General features: G+C 34.9%; 1 protein-coding gene across 1 annotated transcript; it reads right to left on the bottom strand.

Annotated features, from left to right (window-relative positions):
- Positions 1 to 1,248: 1,248 nt before the first annotated feature.
- On the bottom strand, positions 1,249 to 24,949 carry mRpL13 (mitochondrial ribosomal protein L13). Its single transcript, XM_069826356.1, has 4 exons — positions 24,789 to 24,949; positions 20,463 to 20,586; positions 4,349 to 4,503; positions 1,249 to 1,614 (listed from the first exon to the last, which is right to left on the bottom strand). The coding sequence occupies exons 1-4, from the start codon at positions 24,810 to 24,812 to the stop codon at positions 1,381 to 1,383; spliced, it is 537 nt and encodes a 178-aa protein (XP_069682457.1). The 5' UTR covers positions 24,813 to 24,949; the 3' UTR covers positions 1,249 to 1,380.
- Positions 24,950 to 25,720: the final 771 nt, after the last annotated feature.

Consider the following 25,720-nt stretch of genomic DNA (forward strand, 5'->3'; position numbering starts at 1 on the left):
TTATTGTATACACCCTATTGGCCCCTGTTCTTGCTTTTCTGGAAATCCCAAAATCCCTACCACAAGGGACAAAGGAGTGGCCTTGCTCAGGAAAATAATGTCTTATAGTTTTGAATCTTCCAGAAGCTGTCAGACCAAGACAAAACCTAACTATTGTATGATTTTTGTTTTGGCCTGGGCAGCTATCTGAGAACATGTGTATGTTTTCATCAAAATAGTATTTCAAAAACGAACAAACATCATTGGCTCCCTTTCGAACCTATCCTTTGTAATACATGTACAGCACACATTGGTTGGATTTAAGATCATGAATGCAAAATATATTAACTTATAATTGCCTCATATAGAAGACTTCCTTGAACTGGTAATTGGGGGAAGGGCAGGTTTATAATATTATGCTGACAATGTTCATCATGTCTTTGAATTTTAGGGGTCATCTTAGTGAAGTTACTGGCTCATGTATTGACGCACACAACTTTCTCTGTTATGAAAACACTTAAAGAATAAAATAATAATGATTATCTAATAACTTATTACTGGTACTTTATAATTATCTATACAAACATTCATTGTTGTCTGTATAAACACATGTTTCGTAAGCAAGTCTAACAATATACCAAAAATTAATGTACCATAACAGAGTTACAAATGATATGTTGTCATATTTTCGATGTCCAAACAGTAACGCACTAACTTCCTGACTTCGTTCTTTCCTTTACCGTAGTACAAACATCAATGCGTCTTGGAAGTAGTAATCATTTGGCAAATTTTGACTTAGTTCCTTTCTAAAAAGTGCGATTCAATTCTTGCATGGTAGTGTTCTCAACAATTGTGAAGGTCACATAAGTCACGCACGCTGCAAGCAGACAGCAGCAACAATGGCTGAAAGGAGACGTTTGAGCATTAAAGGTATACAACAATGGCAGAATGAGTTTGGAACTCAACCATCAACACATCGAACAATTGCCCGTAAAATCTCTAAACACCTCTCGAACAGCAGAGAAAATCGATGTCTGAAGCATATCGAGATACACCTGAACAGTTATGGTACCTTTAAAGAAGAAAGGATCAATCCTTCAGCTTCAAATTTATCCTGAATACGGGCAATTGTTCAATGTGTTGATGGTTGAGTTCCAAATTTATTCTGCCATTGTCATACCTCTTTAATGTTTTCAACCAAAAAAAATAGCTAAATCAAGAGTAACCCAGCCACTGGCCAGTACACATTCCAACATTTAAGAACAGATGGAGCAACATAAACAAATTTTATTATTTTATAAAGCGCTTATATTTTATAATAAAATAATAAATGGACTATTAATAAAGGAATTCATCCTTTCAACATTTCACAATCAGTCTTACACTGTTTAAAGCACACTGTTAACGTAAAATGTAATCCTTGGGCCAATCCATGATCTTTGGAAATTTCTTCACTTCTTCTGGATCATAATGGTCAAGACGTTTGGGCGCTGGCCTCACCTGTCTGATTTGACTTGTAATATTCTGCATTAATTTTTCAGGTACATTAGCATCAGGATAGATGTGAAGTCTCTGCATAGTGTACCGGCGCTGAAGATTGCCCTCCAAAGCATTATAAACAGCCTTCCACATAATCTGCAAACACAGACATATATAGCAACAATATTCTCTAATCAACTTTCTTCTGCATGAACTCATTTACTGTCTCAAAACAACCTTCACTTTTACAATACATTTCACACTATAGCTTCTGTAGTGATTCACATTATTATGCATTAGATTCACATTTCAATTGTCTTACATTATAAAAAAGAGTAGCTAAATATAATGTATTTATGGTCGAAAAATGTTCTTAATAACATACTAATCCAAAAGTTTTTTTTTTCTTTTCCTTTTCCTAATACCACCAAGTTGTCTTTCGACACTTCTGGTCTTCTCTTCTGGTGGTGGCTTAGTTATGGTGAAAAATCAATGAAGTGTAACCATTAATTTAAAACATGAAAATTAATCAATTATACACATAGGCCTACTCAATAGATAATAATATCCCAAGACGTGGTGTAACAGTATTTTATATACTTACATTGGCGACATCATTTTGGTCGGCCCAATGATCTTTTCCTCTGTTGTGCATGCATGGATTTATTACAGTTCATATGGCACACAGTGGCCAGTTGAAGCACAGATCTACACTTGGAAGGCCACCTTGCCTAGGCTAGTCATTCGGCGATGGAGAAATCAAGTGATATGTTTCCTGTATCTTGATTTAGTTTGGCTCTATGGAGCGTAATGATTACCATAAGATTTACTTGTGTTTGATCAGTTTAATTTGTCCAAGAGTCTAAATTGCACCAAGCTTGTTTTACTTCATTTTCATCTGGCAAGCATTTGATACAGTGAAGTTAAATTGGGCCAATCATACTGAGTTTCATTGTGGTTTTTGGTTTTCCTCAAATGTTGTTCGATTTACTATTAGTTTCATTATGTATATTGAACTTATGTGAATACTGTTCCATCAGATTGCTCATATGTTATTTGTACTATCATACTAGAAAGAGTCCACACCTGTGGAGTAACGGTTAGCGCCTCTGGCCACGAAACCAGGTGGCCCAAGTTCAATTCCCAGTTGGAGCAAGTTACCTGGTTGAGATTTTTTCCGGGGTTTTCCCTCAACCCAATATGAGCAAATGCTGGGTAACTTTGGTGTGACCCCAGACTTATTTCACCGGCATTATCACCTTCAACTCCTTCAGATGCTAAATAACCTAAGATATTGATAAAGCATCGTAAAATAACCTACTAGAAAGAATGAAACTGACTAAGTACTACTGTGATATTCTTCAGGGTTTAATGCATCCAGTTTTTGTTATGGAATCAATCTTTCTTGTTTTTAATAAACTTTATCTTATTCCTGAAGAGAGCCATAGGAACGGGCAAGTATGCACCAAGCAGAAAGGTGTACATGCTTACCAGAGAAACCTTTTTCCTGGAAGACATAAGACACAACTTGCTACTACCAGCAACAAGACCATACAACGAAGTAATAGCGAGGAGAAAGCAGAAGGAGAGGGAGATACATTCCAACTTCTTCGGAGCAGACGCCATGGTGAACCAGGAGTGGACCAACAGCAACCAGAAGCAGAGAGACGCAATCATCGGGCTGGCAATTCACGGATATCACCACAAAATGTGCACAGAGGACAAACATCACCACCCATATGAACAGTGTGTGTGCAAAATGTGTAACCAAAAGTGTGAGCTATACCACTTCAGCAAGTGCAAAAAATGTCACAGACTCTAAATGAACTTATAAAAGCCAACATGTAGAGAACATTAGAAAGTGGAATGCTCTTTCGAATGTGACTTTTACTTATTATTAATAAACTTCATCTTAGAGAAACATGACTCTGTTTTACCGGGCATCTTGGAGAATTTATTCCAGCAGCTTCTACATTGCATTTGATCCTTTTCGACATTACTTTCAGGTCATGTGTGATGGTTCGAGGGGGAACTGACGAAATGGTATGCCTGGTGCAGTGGGTAGATGGCACTAAGGAATGAGATAATTAATGGACTAAATTACCCTACTTCAGGATTGATAAGATAATAATCCAAATAAATGAATGATAAAATACTGTACTTGTTTTACTGTAATTCTGAAATACAATAATAATCCAAATAAATGAATGATAAAATACTGTACTTGTTTTACTGTAATTCTGAAATACAATAATAATCCAAATAAATTAATGATATAATACTGTACTTGTTTCATTGTAATTCTCAAATATGAGTTCATTCTACAGTAAATTAAACACAAGTTTTTTTTTCTTTTTTTTTTTTTGTTTGCTTCTTACCATAGTAGGATCGTAGATGGCACTAAGAAATAAGATAATTAATGGACTACATTACCCTACTTCAGGCTTGAAAAGATAATAATCCAAATAAATGAATGATATAATACTGTACTTGTTTTACTGTAATTCTGAAATACGATAATAATCCAAATAAATGAATGATATAATACTGTACTTGTTTTACTGTAATTCTCAAATATGAGTTCATTCTACAGTAAATTAAACACAAGTTTTTTTTTCTTCTTACCATAGTAGGATCGTAGATGGCACTAAGAAATGAGATAATTAATGGACTAAATTAGCCTACTTCAGGATTGATGCAGAATCATATCAAATAAAATTAGAATGATCAGAGTATCTCAATTTTGTAACCGAAATCATATGACAAAAAAGCAAGATAATAATCCAAATAAATGAATGATATAATACTGTACTTGTTTTACTGTAATTCTGAAATATGCGTTCATTCTACAGTAAATTAAATACAAGTATTTTTTTTTTTTGCTTCTTACCATAGTAGGATCTTTGTCATGAAGTTCCCATGCTAGGGTCCAAGTGGCACCACCTGGATATCCTGTATGATGAAAGTACACTCGTTTCCTCCATTCATCTCCAAGCAAAGCAATATCTCTACTGTTTATCACTACCACGTGGTCACCACAGTGGTCTGCAAATCAAACAAGTCTCATTAACATTTTATGTTTAATAATACGGTGATGAAATGCAATAGCAATATTTTAAAAGCAAAAAATCGTCATTGACATATCAAGGGCATATTCCTATCAGTACATTAATCAAGGAGGGCATGGGTACACATATCAATGGATTTCAATTGGGGTAAGTGGAAATGTATGGCAGCGGTTCCCAACTTGTGGTCTATGGAGGTTCGCGAGTGATTTGAAAGGAATGTGCAGAACCAATGTGTATTTTTTTATTTTAACTCAACTTAGCTTTATCACGTTCACTGATTTTTATCAGCTTGCTGGAATATTTTTTGTTTATCTCAGACTTTTGAGACACAGAGTTTAATAGGAATGAGTTCGCCCTAGGGACTTCTCTTGGCTTGCATGACTTACATAGATGTCTGATATTTTCAATTTTTTTAACTTTAACTGTATTCACTTTCCACAATAAGACTAAAGGAATAGTAAAGAAATCAAACTTGTAATGTTGCTGAGTTATCTATTGAGAATTCGATTTATTTTCCACTCTTACCGACTTTCTAGCAACATTCATATGATGAACTCTCGTCTGACTAATAACTCTGGATGTATAGAAGAACATCTTCATTGACTGACATTTAAATTAAGGGAATATCCTTTCTGCAACAGAGAAACAGTTGTATGAAAAACTCTTTCTTGGTGACAATAGTTTGCCCATCAAAAAAAAGAGGAGATGTTAGAATTATTACAATTATCTTCTGATTCAAGCTTGAAAATCGTGATTCCTAAAATGTCTCTGTTACAATATGGGTTGCATGTCCACCCATACATCCCAATGTTTTTAGAATAGGGATATCTTATGCGAAGTTTTACTGCTAGATGGCAGGAGCGTTCCATGCGGTGCAACATGTTGTAGGGCTATGTTATGTCATATACTACAGTTGATTACGTTTTCCCGCTTGTTGGTTTTCTGTGCGTGTCAAAATTATATTTACAATTATTTTGTATAACCTAGTATAGGCCTAATTTAATATAATTCAATATTTTCTTACCTCGTAATTTAATTTAATTTACAATAAATACTAACGTAAACCTGTACCGGTATATAATATTGAGCGATTCCCCGCGATGGGTGGGGAAATCTGCAGTATGCAGAATAGAGATGCGAGTAAATTGTATGGTCATGAACCTAAACGAGAACTTTGAGAACGAGGTGCACAAATAATAAAATAGGAACGATGTCGAAGGTGAATATTGCCCTCTTTAATCATTAGTATTTAAGAACTGTACGGTAAAAATAGGATATGCAGCCACCAATGTGTTTCTTTTTATAGGGAAGGGACTATCGAGATTGAATTCCTTGTATTTTTTTTCTGTAGTTGCAGAAAGATCAAATGGAATTTTTAATAGGATATAATATGATCGCAATAGTATCACGATTAGTCGTGCGTTTTGTAGGTTAAGGACATGCAGTTTTGAATACTATGTAGAATGACTTTGAAAATTTGAAGTTAAAACATGGTTTTAATAATTAGGGTAGAGTACATTAAAAACATTATTCACGAAATGGGTTCCACTACGGAGCATCCTAGATAATAAACATCCCAGTTTATCGAGAGTTTACTGCAGGCGTAAACTTCGGAGACTCCTACAACTACTGCATATAATCTAAGCTAACATAGCTCGCTGTCGAGGTTGCATATGTTTTTATTAATTTTTCATTTTCCTCTTCCAAAATGAAACTGTAGTCAACAATTCCTTACTTGAAGTAGTTACTTTTATATAATAGCTAGCACTTTCGAGGCGCAATTTAATTACTTATATTTTTTAAAATTTAAAGCATATATTCAGAATATTTCGGGACCTGCTTGAAGACAAAAAGCTTTCCCTGGTGTTTAAACATAGGAACATAACAAAAATTTGCTATTTTTAGTTGATTTTAAGAGTATTTAATATACTAATACACTACGTATATCAATGTTTATATACTGAAAAACAAATGCACACACAAAGCGCATCCCTCAAAGTAAACGTGCGCTATCTGTTGGTGCTAGTTCAGGATATCCCTATTGCAATACAATAATTACTTAAAGCCATTTCCATTAGCATACTTGTGTGTGGGTACTTTTCTGATTTAGTCTTCTTGGAGAACAAATATAGAAGTAAACTGGATTCTGAGGTAGACATATGACTTAGGAGTATCTATAATAACTGAGCCAGTCTTTACACAGCAATATCAATCATTCCATTGATAATATTAGGGTAAATCTAAAAAATTGGTTTAATTTCTCACTGCAGACATCAACTATCTCACTGATAACATTATGGTATAAAGTCTAATAGACAGGTTTCATTTTTTACAGCAAGATTATATTCGAAATCTACAACTCAAATTTAATATCGCTGTTAATTTATTAAAAGTGTTTAATTCACTACATTATGGGAATAATGTTTAATCCCCAGAACATGATTATCAGCTTACATTAAACTTTACGTTTTGAGATCCACCAAAATAATACTAGCCATTGTTCCTGCAATAACTCCTATGTGCAAAAAATAAAATTTTTCAGTAGGAAGAAAAAACACATTTATTCATTCTATAACAATGGTACATCGAAGATTGTGAATTCTTACATTTTCAAAAGAAAGAAACATAATTACATATAGGAGATTTTATTTGCTACATCACTATTTAAGTTATTTAATAGAGCAAAAATCTGAAAATCAGTAAATATGTCACATAGGAGTTATTGTAGGAACGATGATATGAGCTTGAAGGATTTTGTGACACTTGAAAGATTGGAAACATTGATGTATGGGTTATTCAACCCACAAAATTGACTGTTTACAACTAAATAAGAAATAAGATGACAAAAGAAATCAATTGTTTAGAAACCCAAGAAGAAACAAAGGTGAATTTCTAAAGGAAAAACATGTAAAACAACATAATCCTATTCAACAGATTTGTCAAGATGGACTAAATTTTAGTAGCCATGACTACTTACTAAAAATTTACACAAAGTCAGTCATGTATCGTAAAGTATGCTCAACAGATGAAGCAAAGAGAGAACACTTTCAAATGTGCAAAAATCAAATAATGACAAATAACAGTAACAACTTCAAGAAATTAACACGCCTAACAGCAATGCAAGAAGAGCAATGGCGAACATATTCAATTATACTCCCATGTGCTAAGAAAGGTGACTGTAATGTATTATAATGGAATCAGTACTGTACAGTAATGTTAAGTAAGTGCTTCTGGAATTTAAAATAATTTTATTTTTGTAGGTTTTTCACTGAAGAGATGCACACTGAAAGAAACTGGGTCTTCCATAGCAGCCAAGATAGATGACATACATCCTTCAAGGATAATGTTCCTGGTGATAAGTAGAGCTGCCAGAAGTATATGGTTTTAGCTCTTTTTATTCCGTGTATGATGCAAGTCTTAAACCATATGACAAATGTTTCGTTTTCAAATTCCAATCCCACATGCAGTATCTATGTCACATTTGCAGTGTGGTTGGTGACAGTGTAGCAGTATATATGACAGTAGTAGAAAAATTAGTATATTTTATGGATTAAATTGGTGCACAAAAACCGAAAAATATTGTATTTGTAATTAAGTTCTTGCTAAGCTTTTCCCCATTTACGGCGATTATTTTCAGTAATGACTACAAAATGGAAGGATGAAAAGAATAGAATACTGAAAATGTTATAAAAATTTAACTTTTTGTATAATTCAACAATGATGAAAACTGTAGTGAATTTTACAAGAAAATTTTGTTATATAAATAAATAGTTAAATACGGCATATTCAAGTGGGGAAATACAGGTTAAAAATAGGAATATGTAAAATGAAAGAGCAAGTTCACAATTTAATTATATGACGTAATAAATAATTACAATATATAATGCATAAATCATAAGATAAATTGTATTAATATGACATGTAATACATTGGTTGAATCATTCACTGAGAAGAAACTGCCTACTGAAGAATGCACTGGAAGGAATGGTGAAAGGGATAAAAGTTCTGAACAGAAGAAAATATCATATGATAGGCAACATTAAGATATAAGGATCATATGTGGAGGCTAAGAGGAAGGCAGAAAATAGAAAAGATTGGAGAATGCTCGGTTTTTAGTGAAAGATCTGCATTTGGGCAGAAAACTATGAATGAATGAATTCTCTTAATATACACTCAATGTTTTTTTTTTTCTAAGAAACCGAAGGTGGATGAAAGGTGTTTCTTATTTCCTATCTCAAAATATGGCAATCCTAATGATAAGTGTTTTAAGTTTTTCATAAAGAGGTATCCCTACATATCAGAGAAGGCTGAAGAGGTAATTAATATGGGAAGAGCATCAGTTAAGGAACAGTCCCTGCATTTGTGGTTTAATGAATTGTATGTTTTTGTAAAACGAAAATGCAGTTGATATTCTTGACGATAGTACCAGAATTTCCAATGCAGATTAATATCTGGATTTCAAAGCAGTCCAGACAGATTAAAGATTATGGTTTATTTAACAATGCTCGCAACTGCAGAGGTTATATCAGTATTGCCGGTGTGCCGGAATTTTGTCCCGCATGAGTTCTTTTACATGCCAGTAAATCTACTGACATGAGCCTGTCACATTTAAATGCCATGATCTCGGCCGGAATCGAACCTGCAACTTCGAGCATAGAAGGCCAGCGCTATACCAACTACACTACCGAGAGCAACTGTCCAGACAGTGGTCTTGTTCTTGGTCTGACTCGTTACGAAAATTTTTATAACATTAAGAAAGAGTTGGAAAAAGAAGTCATTACAGTCCTTGCTAATTTTCTGCTAATGGTGATGTAGTTTCTCACGCATTACTTATCCTTATGAAAGAATACCTTGTGCCATAATTGAGAATTTAAATCCAAAACAGAGAGTTGGCCATTCACCAAGTGGTTGGAAGGCTCGTACGTGCGATTACTGGAGTTGTGTTAATATACCTACTGTGAAATTATACACGTTTGCTATACCTGAAAGCCAGCCAGATTTGTATAATATATATGTCAAAGTAGGTATGTCAACAGAAAATCACAATTCAAGACACACAGTGTTTGTGTGGACTCAATGTTGGGTTTCTAGCATCTTATCACACACCTGATGTATGTGGTTATAGAGAGAAAAATTGAGACGGCGTCGGGTGCAGTACTCAGGTAGCTCAGTCGATAGTGTGTTGGCGTGTTCAGCCAAAGGTTCCGGGTTCGATACCCAGCCCTAAAACAATTTTTTTCCTTGAAATTATTCAAGTCTGCTTCACAGGGAAAGCTAGATTTGCACATATGTGGTATTAGATCTAGGCCAACAATTTGGGGCATATACTGAAAATATGCAACACTGCATGCTTAATAATCTATTATATAAAGGAATGCCTGAAATATGATAAAATAGTACAATTAATTTTTAATATTCGTCATTACAATCGTTCATAACCTAGTGGTTGGAGGAATGGGCAAGTGTTTTACAGATATACAGGCAATGTCTTTCTGCCTTGGCTAAAGAAAAAGAAAGTTAAGTTCCCAGTTCTCCTCCTAATTGATAGTTATCATAGTCACCTCACACTCAATACTGTCAAACTGCGTGAAGAAAATAAAATTCTTCTGTCTGCCTTACTACCAAATGCTAACACATTCTATAACCTGCTGTTATTTCTGTTTCGGCCACTAAAAGTTGGTTGAAAAAACGTAGGTGAGGATTTTTCATATACGCTAAGAATAAGGGATGTACAGTATCAAGAACAAATTCTGATCAATTACTGGAGACATTGTTTGATGAAAGAGCCATTCCAAAATACATGCATAATGGTTTCCATGCATGAGTCATGACTCTAAACAATATTTCATACAAGTTGAAAGGATGCAAAAGCATTTCTTTCCCCTCTACTTGCCCTGAGTTCAGTAACAGGGTTGTAGCTGTTACCTCTTATACCTGCACCCCCCGTTATACAAACAAGAAAATAAAATATTAAATAAAGAACATAAGTGAATATAAAATACAATGACACAGATGTTTGACAATTACATGTTTGAATATATTTTAGTGTCGTTGTTACATTATTTTCAACTAATAATTATAGTAAGGAAGGTTAGTTAGTATTATAAAGTCAGGGGGGAGTGACACAGTGCAGATTGTCCCATTGTATGTGTTGTAGAGAATTAGCGATGGAGAAAACATTTATCTTCTGCTCTCAGTAGCTTTTTAATGTGCCAGTTGATATAAACGGCAATAAAATGAAATATAAATGCTTAGTATAGACTTTCGAAATACAGATTATCAGTAAACATTTTCAATAATATAATTTTTCACATGTTGAAAGTCAATTAATCGAACGTTAGTATGATGGAGAGTAGCATCCTCCCCTTCACTGAGGGTTGAGAGTGTGAGTAGAGGAGAAGGCCTATCAACCAAACTGAAATGAGGATTAGATCTGTTAATAGAAATGAAAATGTGAACATCAAACCAACAAAGTTTAACGCAGGGCATGAAAGCTGAAGAATTTAGAGCTGCCGCAGGTAATGAAAAATGGGATGGAGATGAGGTGGCATTTGAACTCTTCTACATTTGGTTAAAATTGAGAAAAAGATGCGTACAACTCAAAGAATCCAACAACACCACTGCTGATGATGTCATATTGACCTATCATGAAAAGAGTGTTGAAGAAGTGCAGCAGAATGGAGAAGAAATGAAGACTGATGAAGTTCAACAGACTGGAAAAGGAATGTAGAAGAATGGAGAAAATTCATCTACACACCACACAGTCATTACCCCTGTATTTCTCAATGAGTTGTTTGTCTGACAGTAACCAGTCAAATCGACAAAGAAAAGAAAAATGCGTTTACTACATAATATTAGAAGTAAGAGGTGGCTATAATATCATCAGGATTTAGAATAAATGCTGACTAGACAAACAAAGAAATACGAAAGGAAAGAAAAAAAAAACAATACGAGGAAAAGAAACAACAGGAAAGCGGTAGAAATAGCCAAAGAAGCCACGAGCAAAGAGTTTAAAAATATCAGAGGCCTCTCAGTCAGATATCTGTGAGTCGGAGCTAGAATTCCACACCTCATTATCAAACTCCGATGTTATGCCTTTGTTTATTTCGAGGGAGATGGGAACAACCAAGGTGATGATGATCAGAACCATGTGAAAGGAGGCTATTGGATTCTTGTAAAATATACAGTGAGGAAAACATGTCGTTACTTTGCGAGGGAAGTGGTAAAGAAAGCGGAAGAGGATTCTGATATATTATTTACTCAACAAGTGGCTGGAAATGTGTTCAAAGTGCCAGCACAAGAAGGTATTGATACTATATCTGAGGATACGGTGTAGTGTGTTATTCCTTAACCACAGGAAAACTATAAGATCGACAGACAGACTAGGAGTTCACATTTTCAGTTTCTTTATCAGGTTACATTTTTGGTTAGAATATTTTTTTTTTTAACTAATGACTGTTCGTCAACGTGGACTCTCACTTTGAGAGAGGAACACAGGTTAAGGGTGTTTGAGAATAAGATTCTTAGGAAAATCTTTTGGGCCTAAGAGGGATGGAGTTACAGGAGAATGGAGAAAGTTACACAACACAGAACTGCACACATTGTATTCTTCACCTGACATAATTAGGAATATTAAATCCAGACATTTGAGATGGGCAGGGCATGTAGCACATATGGGCGAATCCAGAAATGCATGTAGAGTATTAGTTGAGAGGCCGGAGGAAAAAAGACCTTTGGGGGGCCAAGACATAGATGGGAAGATAATATTAAAATGGATTTGAGGGAGGTGGGATATGATGATAAAGACTGGATTAATCTTGCTCAGGATAGGGACCAATGGTGGGCTTATGTGAGGGCGGCAATGAACCTCCAGGTTCCTTAAAAGCCAGTAAGTAATGACTGTTCGTCATTCACCTACATGAAGCCAGTTGTGTAGATCAATCTATCAACAGAGTCGTTGCCCAAGGCGCACAATAGGAGGCTGGTCTATGCTACACCTGCAATGAGATGGTGATGGAACTTTTGATGGGTTGTCACAGGGAAACTGGAGCTCCTGGAGAAAACTCATGTTACATGGACAATGAGATTACCCAACAAAAGTTATAAATAAGCAGTATGCTGGAGATCAAACCCGGGTCCAAAAGATTATAAGTCCAGTGCTCTAGCCACTAGACCACCATGGCAGCTCTTGGTTAGAATATAATGTAAGTGTATTGTTATGTAATAGAATATAAGTGTATTTCTGTATTAAAACAGTCATATCTAATTTGTTTATGTAGTCGTCAATTACGGGTAAAAACTGGTCCTTTACTGACATACTGCAGTCAACAACTCGTATTTTTGTACACTGTTACTTTTAAAAAATCAATTTCAATATGTTACATTGCATTAAACAAATACTGAATAGCACCACTGTGTTTTGTCAACATTTAATGATTCATTTACTGCAGAAATCATTTCATTGTGACTTTCCCTACACACAAAGTGGAGATTTAAGAAACGAATGTGGCTTAACTGATCATCTGTTGATGAATTCACCTTACCATAGTTTTGTATTCAGGTCATTAACAAAAGAAAAACAACTTAGCCCTCGAGTACTATGGACAGTTATTGTTACGTAACTACTATGGAGGAGTCTATGGAACCTATGTGTATATTTTATATATTTATAAAATAAGAATTTACTATGTACAACTCCAGCATATTGACCACTGATAGGTTACATGACTAGAGAATAATATAATACGTAATTTAAGTCGTTTGGAAAATTTAAACAGTCTAAAACAGTTACAAACAATATAAATAACAAAAAAAAAAAAAAAATTGCAGTAATGACTTGCTGCTTTTCCCATTTTCATTTTTAAACTTATTAAACGATTATCACATTTTTATATTGTCAAAATAATAAGAATTCAGAATGTAATGCTAATATTTACTACATTTTAACATGTCAGTGAAATATTTTGTTCAATTTTTTGAGACAGAAAATATTTACGTATAAAAAACATTCTTTCCACTCACCAGTTTTTTTTTTTAATTAAACAGCACAACACTTTTTATAACTTTGCACTCCTTCATAGGACCACTCAATCTTCGTGCAAACGCCTCACATAGATTTTCCTGGAGCACTCCAAGCAAATAGGAACTCCACATCGAGAGCATGGATATTTGTTTTTTCTCTTCAAATGTGGAAACCATGTGGTGTAGATTGTGCAGAAGGTCCTGCTTTTTCCACTTTGTTTACATGTAGAGATGACAGTTATACCACACAACAATCCGAAAAATTAAAAGGAATAACGAAAACATGTGAAATACATGCACGCAATAGTATAGTATGTCTGTGAGACCGTTTCAAACAAACTGAACTGAATATCACCTGAGAAAAAATTTACATAATCCACGTGACTTCTTGTGATGCAGGTCTCGTCCAAACTGAAAGATAGACAAAGCAATGGAGAAATTGGCTTGAAGATAAATAAAGAAAGGGGAAAACAGGGAGCGGTCTAGCAGACAGTCCATAGTACTTAAGAGTTAAAGATCATGTGTAGGCTACATTTTGAGTAGAGCTGGGGACGGAGCGAGTAGAACTGTTGAGTTACTCGGTTCTATCGGTTTATGTGCTTGGCAGCGGAGCACCGAAGTTACTCGGTTAACCGTAGCCGTTACCGGTCAGTTCAAAAGTTCGAACAGAGTTCACGTGTTTCACTTAGTTCTACCAGACAACAACGTAGGTACTATTGTATTTAAATATTTTCTGCTGCAGAATTATTTCCTTATCCCCAAGACGGGCTGAAACTCTAGTATTGAAGAGGAGTACATCCTATTCTAATGACCTGTCAAATGGGCCTAATGAACACTGCCATTCTGAACATATTACTGTAAATAATAATAATAATAATAATAATAATAATAATAATAATAATAATAATAATAATAATATAATATAATAGTAATAATAATAATAATAATATAATATAATAGTAATACTAATAATAATAATAATAATATTATTATTATTATTATTATTATTATTATTATTATTATTATTATTATTATTATTATTGTTGTTATTATTATTATTATTATTATTATTATTATTATTATTATTATTACTAATATCAAAGTCCAGGATAACAGAGAAGGTTTGGAATTGAACGGGTTACATCAGCTCCTTGTTTATGCGGATGACGTGACTATATTAGGAGAAAATCCACAAACTATTAGGAAAAACACGGGAATTTTACTTGAAACAAGTAAAGAGATAGGTGTGAAAGTAAATCCCGAAAAGACAAAGTATATGATTATGTCTCGTGACCAGAATATTGTGCGAAATGGAAATATAAAAGTTAGAAATTTATCTTTTGAAGAGGTGGAAAATTTCAAATATCTCGGAGCAACAGTAACAAATATAAATGATATTTGAGAGGAAATTAAACGCAGAATAAATATGGGAAATGCATTTTATTATTCGGTTGAGAAACTTTTATCATCCAGTCTGCTCTCAAAAACGCTGAAAGTTACAATTTATAAAACAATTATATTACTGGTTCTTCTACATGGTTGTGAAACTTGGACTGTCACTTTGAGAGAGGAACAGAGGTTAAGGGTGTTTGAGAATAAGATTCTTAGGAAAATCTTTTGGACCTAAGAGGGATGGAGTTACAGGAGAATGGAAAAAGTTACATAACAAAGAACTGCATGCATTTTATTCTTCACCTGACATAATTAGGAACATTAAATTTAGACGTCTGAGATAAGCAGGGCATGTAGCACGTATGGGCGAATTCAGAAATGCATATAGAGTGTTAGTTGGGTCAGAGGGAAAAAAAACCTTTGGGGAGGCCGAGACGTAGGTGAGAGGATAATATTTAAATGTATTTGAGGGAGGTGGGATATGATTATAGAGACTGGATTAACCTTGGTCAGGATAGGGACCAATGGCGGGTTCGTGTGAGGGCGGCAATGAACCTCCAGGTTCCTTAAAAGTCATAAGTATTATTATTATTATTATTATTATTATTATTGTTATATTAGAGTGTTTGGTTAATATTGAAATACTTTAAAAAAGGAAGTGCATTATATTTTTTCCAATTGTGTTTATTGGATCTGTGTTACCTCATTAGTCATCATTTTATTTGTATGTATTTCTACAATTTATGTTATCTAATTACTTCAATTTATAAATAATATTACTCTTCACCAAAGGGAACATGGTTGTATGGAAGGTTAGTCATGCTATAAAATAAACATTATGTTCTTCAGTTCAAGATTCCACGTTTTATTGATTATTTTATCCACTTTCCATAATAGTAAATAATACTCTGTGTTATTTTTTAAGTGCTTTAGGCAGCGCTTCATGGAGCCTGTTTCTTTCTATCTTCTTTTGTACTTAGTTGCAACGTTTAATGTTTACCTCACTTGTTAATTTATTAGCTTTTAGCATTATAAACCATTTTATCAATTTTATTTTGTGTGTCATATATAACAACACTGAAGGTTAACTAGGCCTTTCATATAAAATAACTCCGCAAATAGTTGTAATCACCCAAATAAAATTTGCAACCGCCATTTTGCAATGAAGAGAAGCACTTTTTTTCTCGTCAATTGGCAAAGCGAAAGCGCTTTAGTACAACGCTTGTAAAACACTCATCTATCTAAATTTTAAATCTGCCGCCACAAATTTGTACTCGACTGTACTCGGATCAACCGAGTAATGACGTCATAGTAACTGTTCCGAAACGAACTGCTCCATCCCCAGCCCTAATTTTGAGCTTACTTACAAATGGCTTTTAAAGAACTCGGCAGTTCATTGCCACCCTCACATAAGCCCATGGTCCCTATCCCAAGCAATATTAATCCAGTCTCTATCATCATATCCCACCTCCCTCAAATCCATTTTAATATTATCCTCCCATTCAGTTTCGGCCTCCCTCTGGCTTCCCAACCAACATACTATATATATATTTCTGGATTCGCCCATATGTGCTACATCTCTGCCCATCTCAAATGTCTGGATTTAATATTCCCAATTATGTTAGGCGAAGAATTACAATGCATGCAGTTCTACATCGTGTAACCTTCTCCATTCTTCTGTAACTTCATCCCTCTTAGCTCAAAATATTTTCCTAAGCACCATATTCTCGAACACTCTTAACCTCTGTTCCTCTCTCAAAGTGAGAGTCCAAGTTTCATAGCCATACTAAACAATCGGTAATATAAATGTTTTATAAATTCTAACTTTCAGGTTTTTTGAGAGCAAACTGGAAGACAAAAGCTCTCAACCGAATAATTACAGGCATTTCCCATATTTAGTCTGCATTTAATTTTCTCTTGATTGTTAATTATATTTGTTACTGATGCTCCAAGATAGTTGAACTTTTCCACTTTTTCAAAGGATAAATTTCCAATATTTATATTTCCATTTCGTACTATGTTCTGGTCATGAGACATAATTATAGAGATATAATCATATACGCCTGTTCTATTCTAGACGTAATAGAACATTTTGAGCTATGTCATGAAAAATAAATTTGGAAAAGAAAATTTCAATACAAATATTAGGTACGGTAAGCCATGGTACAATAGCAGCAAAATAAATTACACCACCATCCAAAATCTGTAGCTTATATTATGTTGTACATTATAGCAATGGAACTCAATATACCGTATTTACCAGTTTAATTTATATTTAATATGCACAATGTTTGACTGCATCATGTTGTGTAATACTATTGCATCATATTGCGTAATCCTATGACACCAATATTTCTATATGAAGAAAGCTCATCAGTCAGAGCAGACAGTGTACTCGTTTGTGAAGGCTGTAACCATGGCATCGCACAAACAGTTAACATCTTCGAAGAAAAGTATTGTTGTAGCTTTAGATAGGGAAGGACTATCTAGTCAAGAAATTGCAGGAAAAGTAGGATGTTACTAGTCTCTGCAGCGAATAGGGATTATAAAGAATGGACATTGAGCGAATTTTCCTGTGTTTTGTTTCTCTGTGTGCAAGCGTTTAGTTCCACTTTCAAGTGCTAGAGGTTAGTGTAATCGAGCATACGCTAAGATAATAATTGAGAATAGAGTTGAGACACAGGATCCAAACATCGCCTACCTTATTGCATAATCCAGTAACGCTTTGCTTCAAATAAATTCAAGTTAACAGCTTTTCCTTATTTCTCAGTGACAAACTTGTTGTAATAATAATATTTTATATTTCAGATATAATAAATTATATTATAAAATAATATAATACATTATAAAATTAAGTATCGAATTCGTTTAATATTTGTATGTAATATAGGTATATGGTTTTACTTCTCGTAAGAGTTTTGTTTTTCCATTTTCAGCGCTATCAAATCATTACATATTTTAATTGTTGTTGGGGTCAATGTCTCAACTCTCATTATAAAGGAACTCAGAGTCTAGACACAACAGTTAATGACGGATTTATTATTTTATGGATCCAATTTATTTTATTTGAGTACATAATGTACCTAGATGTATTAATTATATGTGTTATATTTCTGCTGTGTCGACTGCTAGCTGGTGTGATGTCAGCGCCAACTCTAGGGAGAAAGCAGAATCTCATGCTTTAGCTGGCTTGAAGGTCATTGAATTCAGTCCGGCTACATCAAAGATACCGACGCAAAGTGTACATTCTTTATAATCCCTATTCGCTGGTCTCTGTATCACATTTCTTACAAGGGATATTCAGAGAGGACATGTTGGAAGAAAACGTGGAACAAGACTAAAATGAGTCAGTACTGCTGAAAACAAAATTTTAAAGCATTCGAGTCTGAGTGATTGTCGAGCAGAATCTAATAGTTTAAAAATTACACGGAAAGAGCAGCTGGCAATGATGCTACTGCCAGAACAGTGTGAAAGCAGCTTTTTGACTATGGCTTTAAAGTAATTATTAGTCTCTGTTATTATTTTATTATTGTTAATATTTTAGTTTTATTATTATTATTATTAATTAATTAATTTGTATTACTATCATTATATTATCTCCGTCATTGTTATACTATTATTATTATTATTATTATTGTTACTATTATTTCTATCATCAACACTATTATTGATGTCTGTAAAATTTATATATACTCTACTGGACTGTACCTGAGCACAAGCATGTGCTCATTTCGGGTATCTATTCAAATGTAAATTATGAATAAATTTGAATTTGAAAGTAGGGATGCCAACTTTTTTTGAAGAAAATACGAGTGAATAAGGAATCGACAAAATTTCACACAGAAAATTGGCAAATTGCTCCATTCAGTTACTAAAAACAACTTTATTCTACACTTACGACAGCTAGACTTAAATTACGAGTGTTTTGAGACAAATTATGTCCCATATAATAGTTGAAATCGACTGCACATTGCAGCTCTGTGATGTGTCATGCTCCTGTTTTGAAAACCTGTCCAATTACTTTTCATGAGATTAAACATCATTTTCAAATCATTATGAGCATTACTGTCCCGCACCGCGGCATTGTGGTCTAAGGCAATCTGCCTAGGATTTGCGTTACGGAATGCGAGCTGGCTCGAGTCCTCATGGGGGAAGAAATTTTCTCATGAAATTTCGGCCAGTGTATGGGACCAGTGCCCACCGAGCATCGTGATACACTTGGGGAGCTATGATAGGTAGCAAAATCTGGTTGCGAAAGCTAGCTATAATGGCTGGGGGGATCATCATGCCAACCACACGATACCTCCATTCTAGTTCGATGATCGTCCACCTCTGCTTCAGCATGTGGACGTGAGGCTAGCAGCCAAATGGTCGGTCTGTGCTCTTCAAGGGCTGTAGCGCCACGGATTATTATTATTATTATTATTATTATTATTATTATTATTATTATTATTATTATGAGCATTACTACTTGGTTTGATTATAACAAAACTAGCCAGTTTTTCCAAATTTATATTATTAAATTATTAAAACTGTTTGATTTGGATATAATGAGCAAAACTATAAAATACTCCAAAGCTAAGGCAATAATCAACAGAGTAATGAAACCTTTCCTAGTACAGGAAAGCAATAGAATACACCTTTACCAAACCTTGGTAAGACTTGTACTCTGCTATGGTAGTGAAGCATGGACATTAAGGCAGATGGATGAAAGCAGAATAACAGCTATTGAAATTAGATTTATGCAAAGAAGAGTAGGATATACAAAATGGGATCATAAACGCAACAAAGAAATAATACAAGAACTTGGTACAGAACCAGTACCATACTCTATTTTATACATAAATATGAGAACAACTGGATGAGCCATCTGAGATGTATGAGATCCCATAGAATCCGAAAAGCTATACTTCATTATCAATCGCATGGGAAGAGATCTCTGGGACGTCCCAAAAAGTATTGGAGAGAAAATCGTAACAGGCACGTGGCCTAAAACTTGTATGGATGATGATGATGATGAAGATGAAGATGATTATTATTATTATTATTATTATTATTATTATTATTATTATTATTATTATTATTATTATTATTATTATTTTAAACTGGTAAGTACTAAAACCCATTTTTGGCAAGCATTACTTTCTAAAAGACTGCACATTTTAGTGCATATCCTGACTAAGAAAATTAATCATATGAACAATCATCATTTGCAGCAAAATCAAATGTTGAGTAATGTCACTGGTTTGAATCCTTCTGACTCCAATAGTAAATGCATGTACAATTTAACAATGAGGTTGTGTGTGATATAAGATGTAACAGTTTAGACAAGGCAAGACAGGAGACAGAAAACAGAGACAAGGAAAGGAAGAGATGTGGAGAGAGTGGAGGAGGGAAGAGAGGAGGGATGATTTGGATAGAGAGCCATCTTTTAACAAAGCTTCAAGTTTGGAAATAGAAGGATAATGGACCTGACATTCCTGTTTTAAAATTTCTGATTAACCTTATACCATTCATACTTACTGAGAGGGTGATATATTGGTTTCTGTAAACCTTTAAGATGTTTCTTTATAACTTGTGCAGAATCGAAAGGATTTTGCCAAGTAGCGTCATACAGATGCCAAATACGTGCAAAAGTATTCCAGTGCTGAAAACAAACACATTGCAATTTTAGCTATTTTACATTACAAAAGCAATATCTATTCATTGGCATTTTCAACATCACGTATAATAAAACTATTTGAGGACACTACAAAATTAGGTAATTTTCTAGAACCCATTGACCAGATGGCCATCTTTCTCACTCACATATTATATTTACAAGCATTTGCGTGTATTACTTTTTAGGGAGCACTGGGGTATTTCACACATTTATGTACTTATGTGATTGCTTCCCAAAATAGATGTTCAGGGGACACAGTTTCAATAAGGCTGGTCAATGCGTCCTAGAGAACTATCAGTACCTCAAATTCACTAAGAGTTCAGTGTAAGTAACCCCAAACTGCTCAAAAGGAAAGTCATCCCCATTACAGGCAATAGGCCTATGAGGCCCACAAGGAGACGGCAGGTTGTCTCCCATCTGTACAATTGTCCCATCGGTGGCGAAACTGGCATACGTGAAGTCAATATAATTTTGTAAGTAAAAATCTTCGAATTTAGGATCTATAAAGGATTTATTTTTTTTCAATATTTAAGGTCTTATACTTCAGTAAGCCATGGTAGTATTGTTCCAACTGGTATTTCCCATGGACCAAAAATACAACAGAAATAAAGCAAAAATTACTCTATACTTATAAACTTTTAACACTTATATCACTGATTAAATTGCAAACTTCTTCACCATGTTAAGGTAAATACTAAATATTAACACGGTAAAGAAGTTTGCAATTTAATTAGTAAAAATTAGTGTTTTGCCATGGACCAAACCAATAAAAGTGGAGTATTTTTCCTGGATATTTGGGTAATTTTTTACTATAGTGTTACCACGTTAAAGTACAAATGTATTTAAATTCTTGGATTATAGTCGAGTGTATATATATATATATATATATATATATATATATATACATATATATACATACATGCAGTTGGCAATAAGTACTGGTAGTGAACGGACGCAAGTTGAGAATGGCTCTGACGTTGCAAGTAGAGAGGCATTACCCTCAGAAAATGCTACAGAAGGTAAAAATGTATAGGAGTGTACAACAGGAAATATTAGCAGGGGCTAAAGATTTAGTAGATCGGAATATAGGAGATCTAAATAATGAAGAAAGAACAAATAATAATAAATCAAGTAGGTAACTGCAGACAGGAGAGTGAAAGAGTTAAGATAAACATAGAGGGACACAGTGAGAAGATTGAATTTCTGAGACAAGAAATAGATCAAATGAAGAGGAAAATTAAGCAGTACAAAATAAGTCAAAGAAAAAGGACATTGTTATTCTTCGGATTAGAGGAAAAGGGACGTGAATTCAATAGAAACCGGGGAGGCAGTACACAGAGTATGCTATGAGATCTTCAAACTGGAGATAAGAGCAGAAGACATCAAGGAGACTTATAGAATCGGACTAGGATGTAAAAGGCCTATTGTGATAAGATTCTCATAGTAACCAAAGAAAAAATATTAAGGGTGCGAGGAAAGGAAATGAGAGTTGAAAAAGACCTGAGCTACGAGATCAAATGTAAAAGGAAGCTACTACTTCCTTTCATGAAGGCGGCAAGAGCGAATGGACACTTTGCAAAATTATATGAAGACAAATTGAAAATCAATGGGAAATTCTATGACGTAGAATTCTGTAAGGCAAACGAAGATCATCCAATATTTGGATTAAGAACGAAGAAACAAGAACATCAATATGCAAAAGAGCAGAGGAGATCTGAAGACACGAGGTCACAAGGTATGAATGGGCAAACTGATGGAATTACAATCATGGGGAAGAAGATTGGTCAAGAGAAAAATAAAATGAAGCAACCGCAGTTATCGCACAAACGGGAAAGTAGGGGAATTCAAGAAAATCACTGGCATGGATTAATACCGACCAGCCCAACTAAACAGATGTTAAGCGAAGATCAGAATTCGAACTGGGACAAAATATACGTGACAGATGATGGATAGTCTGCTCAATCAGCAATTGTAGTGGAAAGTAACTATCAAAACAAGACCATTGACCAGGTACGTGTAGACGACAGAGAATTAGCTGAATTGCAGATTGTGCCGGAGGAAGCAAGACAGAACCAGGAAATGCTGAGATCAAGAATACAGAAGAAGAAAACATATGTGAAGAAATCAGATAAGAGCGGCTTAAGTACCACAAAGGCAGGGAAGTTTAGTGACACGAGTAAAAATTCAAGTGATTCGGGAAGTGATTTAACCAGGTTAGTGGGAAGGAAGGTCAGTGCCGAGAGGAGAAGTGAAATTGGTTCGGTGAGTGCAAGAGCTGAAATGGTGAGAAGTGAAGTGAAAAAAAAAAAGAATGAGTTTATAACAGAAAATGGTGAAGTGGATGTTTCTGGTACAGAGACGGCTAAGGAAGACATGACTAAGGACTTAGTAAATAAATTGAAAGATGAATTAAAGGAGTGGAATAGAAAGATAGAAAGACGATAGAGGTAAGGAAAGTAGGTAGGCCTAAGGAGTATGGTGGAGGAGGCTAGCTAGGACAAAATAAGTGAGGAGTATGACGGGGGAGGCTAGCTAGGGTAATGAAGTATAATATGTAGAAAATTAGTGAGATCTAAAAATGAAATGTACACAAGAATCAGACATAGTAACGAACATATTGGACAATTGTGTAGTATGTTTTAGTAACAAGTATTATTGGAAACAGTGTGTCCGATATAAGTGTACTGAAAATCAAGAAGAGTCGTAAAAGTGTCAATTTTCATTGATCTAAATGGGGTCGAAAGTTAAATTGCAAGAGCGTCTACAAAAGGTACAACTGTAATGAATGTAATTGTGGCACCGGAACAAATTGTGATGTCCACATTACATGCATGTAAATGTTAACATCAAATATGTATCATATATCATATCATAGGCCTATATACATACACACTACCGGTCAAAAATTTTCGATCACCTATGGATTTGTGGTTAAAACAGGGATTTCGTTTTGAATGAATGCTGACGCGAATTTCACACTGAAAATAAGGTCGAAAATAGTCGTAGGAGTGAAAGTATTGGCCAGCAGAGAGGTTCAGGCAGGCTCGGGTGAGGTCGAAGGGGTAGATGGCAGGGAGGGAAGCACATGCATCTCATTTTCAAGCGTTTCCTTACTGATTCACAGAGAAAAGGCAGGTTTTTATATGGACGAATCCATGACAGGTCAGGTTAGTTAATTTAAGCTTTTGGTATGCCTTGAAAGAAAGGGCACATTCTTATACAACTGTGCGTATATGCAAGGCACAGCGAAAGTCTAATCTAACCTAACACTGATTCGACCAAAGCGAGTTTTCGTAAGGTTGAATCATTGTGAGGTTTGGTAAGGTTAGTTTGGACTTCTGAAATGTTTTGGAAGAAAGATCACATTCTTAGACAATTGTGAGTAGGCCTATATCCAAAGTATAGAAAATGCCTGAACTAACCTGTCACCGATTCGATCTTACGAAAATTCGCTTTTTGCCTGATTAGTAACGAAACGCACAGAAATGAAATGTAGCCTATGTGCTGCCCCTCACTGCCGTCTCGAAGGAATGATCCCTCCTGCCCGCATTTCTCCACAGACCCCCACTTTAAAGCAACTTTAGACTCTTACTTTGGGTTGAAATTTGCGTCGCCACTCAATTTTTTTTCTTCACGATATCTATGACTCGTCTAGGACCCGAGAATGTAAATAGCCTACATTTGTACCTTAATATGGTAACGCTATAGTAAAGAAAAACCGGTTATACATTCGCCGATTTTCACTTCCAAAATCACCTATACTTCCTGTGCGTTAGTTTTTCCCAATCAGCATTGATGACAGTATGTAACCGCCGCCTTTAACCATAAGAAAATAACCCTGATCCCAATTCCTCTTTAAGGCCGAGTAAACCCCAGCGCCTGAGACCGGAAGGAGTACCATCGGGAATCGAACCCGCGACCTACGGGCTTGGAGCGTTACGCCATAGTATATTAATACCTATACTGTGGTTACGCCTTAACTGCGACGATCTCCCGAGCATCCAAGCTGCTCAAAGCCTTATAAAAACTGCTACCAAAATTCGCCTGACTTCGTTGGTGAGGTTATGTTATGAAATAAATGCCAATGTTATATCGAATTACATCTTCACATAATTCTTCAAAACGGGTATGATTACTGCTTACATTAACAAAATTTGACTTTATATTGAATTAAATATTATATTTACCTGTACACGTTTGAAACCACTCATTTTATTTAAAACAGTTTCTTCCTACTTCTTCGCATACTCTTTGATTAGTGTTGCCACGTTGCCAACAGTGTCAGATTCAGGGTCTCCACCTATGAAATATAGAAAGTACTAAGTTTAGTGGAGGGAGGGGGGAGATAAAAAAGTTACAGCTGCCCTTTCTTAAGTGATCTCGCTAGCGAGAAAATTCGAAGAGTGATAACTTGGGCTCTACTGCAGTATTTGTCCCGCTATGCTGTAACATCTGAAGGAGTGCCAACATATTTCTAGCGCTTTTTGCGCTACCAACCTTAACTCATCTGCCTCCACTGTAACGAAAATTGTTACTTATGCCAATCTTCCTCCCGATAACAACCTAATGCAGGTCGAGCAGAGAGTACAAGACGCGCAAAGAGTGTAAAATACTGTTGTCTTATTACAAAGATTATGTTTGTAGTAGGTAGGAACGGTTCATCTATGGAACCGCCAACATAGGAATTAGGAACCAATTAAGGCCGAATTCGAGCCCCGAAAATATATAATTCATCATTATAGGTATTAAAAATTACAGGAAAAGTCCAAAAACATGTACACGCAATGCTCCACTTCCGCGAAATTACAGTCTGTAGTCTGGATTCAATGACGGCATTATATCTTGGGTTTGAGCTCCGAAAATTTATAATTCTTTATTAGAGACATAAAAAATTTCAGGAAAAATCTGAAAACTTGTATAGACAATGCACATCTTCCGCCAAATTACAATCTCTTGTTTGGACAAAGTGACGGCAATATTTTCTGAGTTCGAATACCGAAAGTGTAGGCTATAATTGTTTATTAGAGGCATAAAAATTTCCAGGAAAAATCTAAATACTTGTATACACACTGCTCGACTTCCGCCAAATTACAGTCTGTAGTTAGGACCCAGTGACGGC

The sequence above is a fragment of the Periplaneta americana genome, chromosome 5, assembly GCF_040183065.1.
Source record: "Periplaneta americana isolate PAMFEO1 chromosome 5, P.americana_PAMFEO1_priV1, whole genome shotgun sequence".
Lineage (NCBI taxonomy): Eukaryota > Metazoa > Arthropoda > Insecta > Blattodea > Blattidae > Periplaneta > Periplaneta americana.